Raw genomic sequence first — 11,427 nt, forward strand, 5'->3', positions numbered from 1 at the left:
CCCCCGACTCTTCAAGAATTAATTATTCTTTTCAAAATTCGCACAAACCCAAAGGAACTAATGTACTACTTTACTTTTTCACACAAGAACAACGTTAAAATTTGAGCTTGATAACTAAAAAGAAAGTATCTTTTCTAAAACATAAAAGGAAATTACTCATTTTGTTGAATGAAAGAAAATACTTTTTCTACATCATCGAAAAGAAAATACTCAGTTTGTTGAAATGAGAAAATATTTTTTCTACATCAAGAAAGAAAATACTTAGTTTGTTGAAATGAAAGACGACTTTTTCTACAACACGAAAAGAAAGTACTTTTTTTGTTGAAATGAAAGAAAATACTTTTTCGACATCATGAAAAGAAAGTACTCTTTTGTTGGAAAAAAAATTCTTTTTCAATTTCAGGAAAAAAAAATACTTAATTTGTTGAAATGAAATAAATTACTTTTTGTACATCATAAAAAGAAAGTACTCGTTTTGCTGAAATGAAAGAAAGTACTTTTCTACATCATGAAAAAAAAGTACTCGTTTTGTTGAAATGAAAGAAATTACTTTTACTACATCATGAAAAGAATATACTCTATTTGTTGAAATAAAAAAAAATACTCTATCTACAACATGAAAAGAAAGTGCTCTTAATAATAGTTCTATTTAGGGTGGGTGGTGGGTGGTGGGCAAGGTTGGGGTGGGTGGGGTGTGGTCGGGGGAGGGGATTGGGGTGGTTTGGTGGTGGGGTGGGAGAGGGTGGGTTGGTGGGCATGAAGAACAAGGTGGAGAAGGTTGAAAAAGAGTTGAGAAAAATGTTTTCCCTCCTTTTGATAGGGAAAACATTGGAGGAAAATGAGTTGATGAGGAAAATATTTTCCAAAACATTTAAGCCAACCAAACATGGAAAAATTGAAAAATATTTTTCGGAAAATACTTTCCTTCGTACCAAACACACCCTAAATTGTCATTCCCCTATAAAAGAGAAGTAACAACTGGGCTCAGGGACATTGTAGTGAAGGTTCTAGTTCCATGCTGTCTTAGTAGGGAAAGGTTCTTCGTTTTTACATCTCTTCATCATCTTCTTCTTCCTCCTCCTCCTATCGACTACCAACAATATCAAGACCCTCTGCCCGGGCGTCCTCCAGCACATACACCCTTTTTGGCCTTCTTTGGGTAGATTTTCTTCTTCCTTTTTCTCTTCTTTTCTCTCAACAGTCAAGCACCCGATCACACACATGCCCCCTCAACCACTGCTTTCTCTTCAGTATCTCTCCTTTGTAGCAGTATAAACATACAAACCCCATGTTCAAGCAAACAAATGGTAACCATTAAAAGAACAGCTCCTTGCTAGAGTGTATGTTATCCACTTATCCTAACCTTTAATTTGTGTTAAAAACCACATCACCAAGTAGCCAGCATTTAATTGAAGAGGAGGGCTAGGTATCCAAATTGATCTCACCTTTCATTTGCTTTCCATGTATCATCATAGCAGAACTCTATCAAGTTATAATACAGGGCTGAATACATACGGAGACACTTAAAGTTGGCACGATTTTTCATTTAGACACCTAAACTCAAGGGTGTTCCTATTGAGCACTTATACTACCCGAAACTTATTCCAATTGAGCACTTCTTGCTAAGTTGGCACATAAAGTGAGTTTCACCCGATATAGGCGCATGAAGACCCCAAAAAACAGATTTTTTTTCTTTTTTTCTTTTTTATTTCCTTCTTCTTCTCCCTCAAAAACAAAACAGATCTGCTAGTTGTCTCTTCACTGCCGGAATCCGGCGAGAGAAACCGGCGGCTTCATCCTCTCCAAAAGACCAACGAGCCCCCCCTTTTCTTCTTCAACCCTAAGAAACCAGTTGCACCCCATCTCCTCATCTCCAGCCGTCGCTGCAACAAACCTGGCTGTTCTAAGAGATTTTCGGCCACCACGCTGCCGCTGGACTTCATCGCCAGCGGCTAGCGACCCATCTCCAAGACCATAGCCGCCAGAACTCCAACCCAGCCGCCTCTTCATCTTGCTCAGGTCATCGCTGGCCGGAGAGAAGCAGTCGCACCCCCTTCTTTCTCTCCACCATTGATTAAAACTGAAATGAAGAAGGCTGAAATTGTTGATATTTTGTTGCATTGATTTGGCTATCAAGACGCGTTCTATTCCGTGGATTATTCCGTTCGGTTTAATGATATCATCTGGGCGAGTGGGAATCATGTGGAAGAGGAGAAGCTTTTGGAAGGATTTGAGATTCCCGGGTTCAAGCAAGAAATTGTTGAAATCTTGTTGCAGAGAACTGCGACTAAATGAAAGCCACCATTAATGGGGTCTTTAAAAAGCTTGAAGGTTTAAAATGGGTTACTTGATTTGATGAAAGTTTGGGAAATTAATATTGGGGTTGTCTTCGGGTCGTCGTGGGGAATCTTTAGCTGAAGTTATAACAAATTTGGAGGAGTTTCTCTTAAAAATTTGGATTAAAATCGTGCTTGGAACAAGAACACACATGAAAATAGTGAAGAACACCAAGACCACTGATTATTTTGTTTATTAAATAGATTTAACATAGTTTTTCCTTTTTTTTTTTTACTCAAAATAATATATGTCCTTTTTTTATTCGTCATTCGCCACGTCAGCAGCGAGTGCATTGCACAAACTTTGTAAGTTTGGCTGATTGTCAAAGAAGTGCTCAATTGAAATAAGTTTTGGGTAGTATAAGTGTTCGATAGGAACACCCTTAAGTTCAAGTGTCTAAATGAAAAATCGTGCCAACTTTAAGTGTCTCCGTATCTATTCAGCCTATAATACAGCCTTTCCAAGTAGCCAGCATTTAATTGAAGAGGAGGGCTAGGTATCCAAATTGGCCTCACCTTTAATTTGCTTTCCATGTATCCTCATAGGAGAACTCTATCCAGTTAGAATACAGCCTTTCCTCTCAAACATAAAGAAGTGGGTAAAGGGGGGGGAACAATCGCACATGAGAAATCAACATCACTTGCAATTAGCTAACAGAAAATAAAAAATATGTATATCACAATTACTACAGAGGATTCTTTTCCTCATAAGTGATAAGTAATACGGGAAGGCTTTCCTTGATCAAACTTTTAGATAAAATGTAAAAAATTAATTAATATCCAGATGGCTTACCATCCAAAAGCTCATAGATTAAAACAAAGTTATTACGAATGGCATCTTCATCAAAAGCACCACCGAAATAAGATTTGAATAGTGCAACAGCCTACATGAGAATCAAAGAGAAAGTTGTCAAAAGGAGTAAAGACAACTAGAATACACCGGAATTCAATTCCAGTACCTACAAACTATAGCACATTCATTATACCAGTTATAAAAAAGAAAGAGTTGTAACAATGACAAGAACAACACATATTTAGGCTATTAAATCATTTATAACATTATGCTCCCCTTCTCTATTTCATATGAGATTCCATGCATGCTTCTCTTGAGAGTTGAAAATGTATGATGTTTTTTTATAATGGTAGTATTAGGGCCAGCTTGTGCTCACCATCATTCAAGAATACCGGCTACTTCTCATCATTGTAGGTACCAGGTAACTCTCCCGACCTAGGCTTGGCTTAAGCATAAGAGAAGATATCAACTAGCGTGTTTTGTTCCTGTTGGGATTTGAACCTAGTTTCTCATAATTTTCACACTTCATTAACTGTATGGCCACACTCTTGGGTTGAAAACGTATATATTTCAGGAAAGTTGGGACGATGGGACGAATTCTATTTATATAAATTTAAAAATTTATAATGTGCAAATGGTTTAACAACAACAACAACATACCCAGTGTAGTCCCACAAGTGGGGTTTGGGGAGGGTAGTATGTACGCAGATCTTACCTCTACCTTGTGAAGGTAGAGAGGTTTCCGGAAGACCCTCGGCTCAATAATGCAACTGGTTTCTTTTAATATAATTAGAGGCTATTATAAGCTCTTCTTTACTGCTACAATAGAATGGGGAAAGAAAGGTAGTACAAGCCTACAGAAATAAAGCAAGTAGTCAAGGAAAAAAGTACTCCAGATACTTATCCAACAAAATGCTGCTATCAAATATAAACAACCTGATGATCACATAGCAAAAATGTACCCCTGCATTTACGCAAAATGATTTTGAAAGCTTAAATGAAAAGAAGTAAAACATCAATTCCAGAGATCAAATCTCCAAAAACTATGCAAGTACCTAATATCTTACAAAGCATAATTATTTAGAGGGTGAGGTTACCTCAACAACAAACTTGAATGCACATGCGACATTTGCATTGCTGCTAACTACAATCACAATATATACATTGCTGATTCTCATGTAGAAGAAAGAGCAGCCTCCAATCTGCCTGACAGGACATGTCCCAAGCTCTTTTGTCTGCATTATATGCATCCGGAAGGCATCTACCATATTACCCCTGCTTAAATCAAAAGGTCACAGTTTAATGAGAACATCATGCTTATATTACAATTGACTTCTTTATTTTTGACAAGATCATAATGGACATGTTGAAGACATAATTAAGTAAATAAAAGTGTCTCGCTAACAGCGTAAGCTTTTAGATGAGATCGTCGCACACTTCAATATGATATCAGAGCAGGCAAAGGTCCAGTGTTCGAGTATCACCGTCACCCATAATCAAAAAGAATTTTCAAGTGCTTGGCTCGTAATAAAGAATTAAGCCCACGCATGAGGGAGCATGTTGAAAGCATAATTAAGTAAATAAAAGCGTGTTCTCTCACAGCGTAAGCTTTTCGATGAGATGATCACACATTTCAATATGGTATCAGAGCTAAAGAAAAGATACTATGGTAGAAGTAAAGACAAGATACTATGGTTATTGCACAAACATAATTATCAGTAATTAAAATGGTAACGAGAAAGACGGAGCAAGTAAAAGTTATTTATCACTGCGGAACTACTACTTTGAGGCAACGAGTTCAAATATAGTATGTGTGTGTATATATATAAATAAATATTTATTGTTAAATTTGACGAGTAGCCTCTTTTTTAGAAAGAAATTAGTAGATGCATTTTTCATGCATTTACATTGCATGATCACACTCTATTTAATGTCAGATTATTGAGGCAATTTCCCTACCTCTCACTTGCTTTCTCATCTTTTAAAACATTTGAATCTTTATTCTCTCTTGTATTTTTGGAGTGAAATAAAGTTTGAGTTGATTATGTCCGAGGACTAGGCAGAAAATTAAATTTTGCCGAACCTCGTAAATTTCTGGTGTTCTTTTTATTATTGTCTCATTTACTATTTATTAGCTATCTTAAGATATAATAGTTGTGGCTTCCGCAACACCTTGTCTGTTTCTCCTTGACACAATGCTCATAAAACTCCAAATTGCAAGTCTTTACTCTTTTTAGCAATCCTTGATATGATAAAATTTTCAAGGATTTTCCTCCAGCATATCCCAAGCGCATGTGCCATAGCCTGATCGCTTATGCCTTATTGTCATCACTGATGTCACTGTCGTTGTCCCAATAATTGTACTATCGTGATAGTGGTACATGTTATTGTTTCTCCAAATTCCCTTCATTACCACTAGTGCACTTGGAGCATATTCTCATCATCCCATTTCTTGCAACGACTTTAAACCTATTTGACTCTTCAAGAAATGAGAATTTTCTTCAAATCCAGTATGAATCGAACATTTGTTAATGTTATGATCTTGCCATCATGATCTTTTAATCGGATTGAACCAATACCATATGCGGCAAGAGAATTATTATGTGGTGCAAATAACTCCACGTTCTCCTTCTTGAAAATCAACGAACCAGTCCTATTTGGAACACATATGATAGCTACAAGTTGAGTCCATCAGCCATACGTCTAATGGTTTGGTTGGCTCTATTCTAACTAGAGAGAAATCAGAGTCGTCACAATAAGCTACATTTGAATCCATGACCATCTTCCCATCGTTAGGTTTGGCCTTGTTTTTCAACTTTGGACAGTCTTTCTTTCAATGCCCCTTTCCTTGGCAAAGGCGCATTCATCTTTGCTAGATTTGGATCTTGACTTAGATCTTTCTTTCTTCGTTCTCATCTAGTTTTGAGAATGACCTCTCTCGGCCAATGTTTCTCCTTCTCCACCCTTTTATTTTCTCTCTTTCTTTGTTCATAGTTGTACAAGGCAAAACAAACTTTTTTGAGAGATCTCATCATTCCCATAAAGTAGAAGAGTTTCGAGGTGCTCGTACTCATCGAACTTAACAACATTAAGGTCATATCTCCATCACTAAAACTCACGTTCAAACTCTGTAAAGTTGTCGCCAACTCATTAAAGTTGGTAATATCATTCATTGTAGTACCAGGAACATATGTGAAGCGTAATAGTCTTTTTTTCATGTATTCTACAATTTACTTGCAGAAATTTTCTTCGTATATGGATACTTCTGTTCTCTTGCAAGGTATGATCGGCTGTTACCACACGCAACATGGTTGATAATCTTCCAATATTCTTCTCATACATTGTCTGGTTTGTTTTCTTCTATGGTAATATCTAGCCCTTGTTGGAAAAAGACATCAAGAACCTCAGCTTGCCACACACCAAGATGTTCTGACCCGTCAAAAAATCCAACTGCAAATTTCGCATTTGACATAATTCTTATCATGTGTGAAGATGCTAACGACGTATTACTGACACCCGATGTGGACTCTTCATTTTTCTTGTCTCCAGAAATTTATGAGGTTCGGCAAAATTTAATTTTCTGCCTAGTCCTCGGAACACAATCAACTCAAACTTTATTTCACTCCAAAAATACAAGTGAAATGCTACAAGAGAGAAAGAAGACTCAAATGCTTTAGAAAATATTGTGTGCAAACTTGAAAAATCGTTGTACGATTTGAAACAACCTTCTAGACAATGGTACAAACGATTTGACAAGTTTATGTTGCGGCAGAGGTACAAAAGAAGAAAATACGATCATTGTGTATATCTGCGCAAGCTTGAAAACGAATCCTTCATATATCTTCTCCTATACGTTGATGTTATGTCGATAGCTTCCAAAAGTCAAAAAGAAATTGAGACGTTGAAGATTCAACTAAGAATGGAGTTTGAGATGAAGGATTTGGGTGAGGCAAAGAAAATTCTTGGCGTGGAGATAAAAAGAGATAGACATTCAAAGTAACTTTGTTTATCTCGAAAGAATATTTGAAGAGGGTAATAGATCATTTTGGCATGAACGAGAACACGAAGTCGTTTAGAACTCCACTTGCTCCTCAATTTAAGCTTAGTGCCGCTATGTCACCGAAGAATGAAGTTGAACGAGAGTATATGTCAAGAGTATCATATGTGAATGTTGTTGGTAGTTTGATGTATGCAATAGTTTGCACAAGACCTGATATTTCACATGTTGTCAGAGTTGTAAGTAGGTATATACGTAATCTAGGAGAGAAGCATTGGCAAGCTCTGAAATGGATTCTACGGTATATTCGTAATACTTAATACTATAGATGTTGGATTTTTAGCAGGAAGATAGAGAGTATCTGGTTGGATATTGTGATTCAAATTTTGCGGGTGATGTGGACAAGCGTGGATCAACTATTGGTTATGTTTTTACTTTTGCAAATACACTAGTTAGTTGGAAGTCTATTTTGTAGTCAACCGTTGCTTTGTCTACCACTGAAGCAGAGTACATGGCAATTACGGAGGCTGTGAAGGAGGCAATTTGACTTCAAGGGTTGCTTAGAGAGCTTGGTATTGGACAAGACAGTTGTAGATTAAAAATTTTTTTTTCCAATTAGCAAAGAACCAAGTTTATCATGCAAGGACGAAGCACAATGATGTTCGGTATCACTTTGTACGAGACATTATAGAAGAAGGTGGAGTCATAGTGCATAAAATTCGGACTACAGACAATCCTGCCGATATGCTAACGAAAGTAGTACTGCGATCAAATTTCAACATTGTTTGAACTTGAACACCATTGTTAAACTTTGAGGATTGAAGTTGAAGAAACAATGAAAATTTGTCATGGAGAGAAAAATGAAAATGTGAAATCTTGATTTTTCAAATTTGACAAGATTCCATGTGAACTAGTGTGAACATTTGGAAGCCTCTTTTTTAGAAAGAAATTGGTAGATGCATTTTTTATGCATTTACATTACATGATCACACTCTATGTGATGTCATGTATGACATTATTGAGGCAATTTCTATTCTATAAATAGCAAGGGTTTAGTTTACTTGAGAAAATACCTCTCACTTGCCTTCTCATCTTCTAAGGCATTGGAGTCGTCTTTCTCTCTTGTATTTTTAGAGTGAAATAAAGTTTGAGTTGATTGCGTCTGAGGATACGGCACAAAATTAAATTTTGCCGAACCTCATAAATTTTTGATGTTCTTTTTATTATTGTCTCATTTACTATTTATAGCTAACTTTTGGATATACTCATCCAAACGAGATAATTTCAAGTATCTTGGGTCTATAATCCAAGGCAACGGGGAGATTGACAACAATGTTACTCATTGCATTGGAGCGGGGAAGTTGAAATGGAGGCTAGCTTCGGGGGGTTTTAGTGTTATCAAAGGCGAAAAGCTCAAAACAGCTATAAGATCTGTTGGGGCTTTAAGCGTAAAGCGAAAATAAAGCATGAGCGTTAATAAAGAAGGGCGCAAATGGAGAAAAACTACAAATTTGTATGTGTAGTCCAAGACTAATATCTATAAGCATGAATACCAAATATATGGACATATAAATTGAAGAAAATTTACGATAAAGTGAAATATCAATCGTTGGGGGTCGCCTCTTCGTGATTGTGCTCATTGGTAAGGAAAAATATACCTTGAAGCCTTGATAACAGCACTGAAGCGCCCGCTAAGCGAGGTGAAGCGCTCAACATATTTTGAGTCTCGTTTCAGGGCTTAAGCGCGTTTTACGCGCTCCTTTGATAACACTGGGAGGTTTGTGTGATAAGAATGTGCCACCTAGACTTTCGCGCAAGTTCTATAGAGTGGTGGTTAGAGCGACTATATATAGAGCTCATTGTTGGCCCATCAAAAAGTCCCATTACCAGAAGATGAAAATAGCTGAAGATGTTGAGATGGATGTTCGGACAAACCAGGAAAGACAAGATTTGGAATGAAGTTATTACGGACAAGGTGGGAATGACCTCTGTGAAGGTGTGAAGGTCGGGATTAAGGTGGTAGGTTGATAGGTAGTTGTGAGTTTCTCCTAGGCTTACCAGTAGTACTAGCACTATTCTTGTATTCTCTTATTAAAGATTCTTTATTACTTGCTATGTCATTCGCTTCCGTTACTCTGTTACAATGCTGTTGCTATTGCTTGTTACTTTATTTTTACTGCTCTTTGAGCCGAGGGTTTATCAGAAATAGCCTCTCTACCTTAATAGGGTAGGGGTAAGATCTGTGTGCACACTACCCTCCCCAGACCTCACTTATGGGATTAAAGTTGACTTTTCTTCTTCTTGTTACCTTTAGTTATAGTAGTTGTGATTTAGTCACACCCTATATATTAGGCTTCCGCAACATATATACATACACATTGCTATATTTAGAACCAATGTAACTTTAAATTTCTCATTAACCTCTAATGAGATGATTCATAGTCACATAAATGTCTATGACTTGTTTTGGACTATAACTTTCAAAAGTCTTTTTTCCTTCTAGAACTCTGTGTCAGTCAAATCCTATCACATAAATTAGTACAACTGGATTAACATTTTAGAAAGTTCCAAACACACGCACATGTAAATATATATTCACACAAAATCTCAATACATTGCTACAAAGTAGTGGTGGTGTAATGGTATTTTTTTATATTTTTTGCTAAGATCCAACATCGATCTCTATGTTCAGACATCAATTTTTTACAATACAACACAGAAATCAGTAACTGCTTCTCCAAGTTCAGAAAATCAGTAAATGATATCAGAATTCTATATAGAATTATCCAATACACTGACTCGTGGGAAACTGGGGGAACATACCCGACATCGTCACGGTAGAGGCGGTTGATAAGGACATCGCCGCGGAGATTAAGGAAGTATACAGCTGAAGCTGCCACAGGCATGGCTGCTACACCAAAAGGGATCTAGAAGCTTCGACCAACTCAGATCTAATTCTTCAATTGAAAGGGAATAAAAATGTAGGAAGAACAATTAGATATTACTATTGAAATGCTTGGGTAGGAGAGAAATGTCGCCAGTTGGAGCAGCTTAAATCGCCGTCTTCGGTATTTTCTAATTTCAACGAAATGAAGACGACGGCACGTGCTTTTCGTCTGACCTGGTTTCAAATTAATTTAATTAAGAGAGGTAAAAGGTCAAATTTATCAAATCACTATTCGCATTGAGCATTTCATTTTAGGTGGAGCCGGAAATGACAAGGGCAAACATAAACAATTTGCTAATGTAATCGTATAAAAAGAACCAAAGTATAGTGAGTTGTAAATTTGAGCAATTTCAAATAGTATAAGAATTAACTTTTGACCTTTTTCCTTTAAGAAATTCCACTACTTAATTACTTAATATTAGTTCTGTTTAATTTTATACTTTACTGTATATCTTATAATAGAAAAAAGAAATTCCCAACTAGTAGTATTTTTAACAACTTTTTAGAATTTTCACCATAAAAAGCTTACAATTTATTAACATCAATTAAAAGAATATTTAATTAGACTATTCTTCACCGCTTTTTACACGTTCCCATTAATGAATTTGTTAGTGTAGTTTTATTCTTAAAAAAGAAATTAGTAGCTATAATTACATTTTTCTTTGTGAGTCAAAAGCACTAATATTTTGAACGGTAATAGTATTTATTTTCTTTTAAACATACACTAGTACGTTACTTTATATTTTAGGTGCAATGGTGTTATTGATTAGGGGTGTTCATGATTCGGTTTGAATTAGCTTTTCTCTAAAAAAATAAACCAAACTAATTAAGTCGATTTTTCAAATAATAAAATTAAACCAAACCAATTAAAGTAATTCGTTTTTTATAGGTTCGGTTTATGTCGTTTTAGTTGATTTTTCGGTTACTTCGAGACTTTTGTCGGGTTTTTTCCCCCTTAAATATGAGACATTTGCCAAGCACATATTCTGCAGACTATATTCCAACGCAACACTATTAAACCAAGTTTTTTTTAAAAAAAATTAGCATTTGCCAAGATATATTGATAATATATAATTGAATTAAATAGTGATGAATAATTTGAACCTCAACTAAAGACAAGTTATTTTTAACAAAAAATAAATTATCGGACTTAGCAAAATAAAACTACCATCAAACCAAAATGTAATGGCAAAATTTGATTATTATAATAGCAAAGAACTAAACTACCAACTAAGAGTACAAACGATTAAATATCTACCATAAAATTTTAAAAAAATATATAAAAATATACACACACACACACGCACGCACACACACACACACACACACACACACACATATATATATATATATA

The 11,427-nt window shown here is 35.8% G+C and overlaps 1 protein-coding gene across 3 annotated transcripts in view; it reads right to left on the reverse strand.

Annotated features, from left to right (window-relative positions):
* The window catches only part of LOC109236687 (AP-2 complex subunit mu), a 19,337-nt gene extending 9,090 nt beyond the window's left edge, over nt 1-10,247 (reverse strand). For all 3 annotated transcript variants that reach the window (XM_019402887.1, XM_019402886.1, XM_019402885.1), the window contains exons 1-3: nt 9,950-10,247; nt 4,227-4,404; nt 3,130-3,220 (exon numbers count right to left, since the gene is read on the reverse strand). In XM_019402887.1, the coding sequence (XP_019258432.1) occupies nt 3,130-3,220; nt 4,227-4,404; nt 9,950-10,032 (352 nt within the window). In that variant the 5' untranslated portion in view covers nt 10,033-10,247. The remainder of the gene's footprint in view (nt 1-3,129; nt 3,221-4,226; nt 4,405-9,949) is intronic.
* Nucleotides 10,248-11,427: the final 1,180 nt, after the last annotated feature.

The sequence above is a fragment of the Nicotiana attenuata genome, unplaced genomic scaffold (assembly GCF_001879085.1).
Source record: "Nicotiana attenuata strain UT unplaced genomic scaffold, NIATTr2, whole genome shotgun sequence".
NCBI lineage: Eukaryota > Viridiplantae > Streptophyta > Magnoliopsida > Solanales > Solanaceae > Nicotiana > Nicotiana attenuata.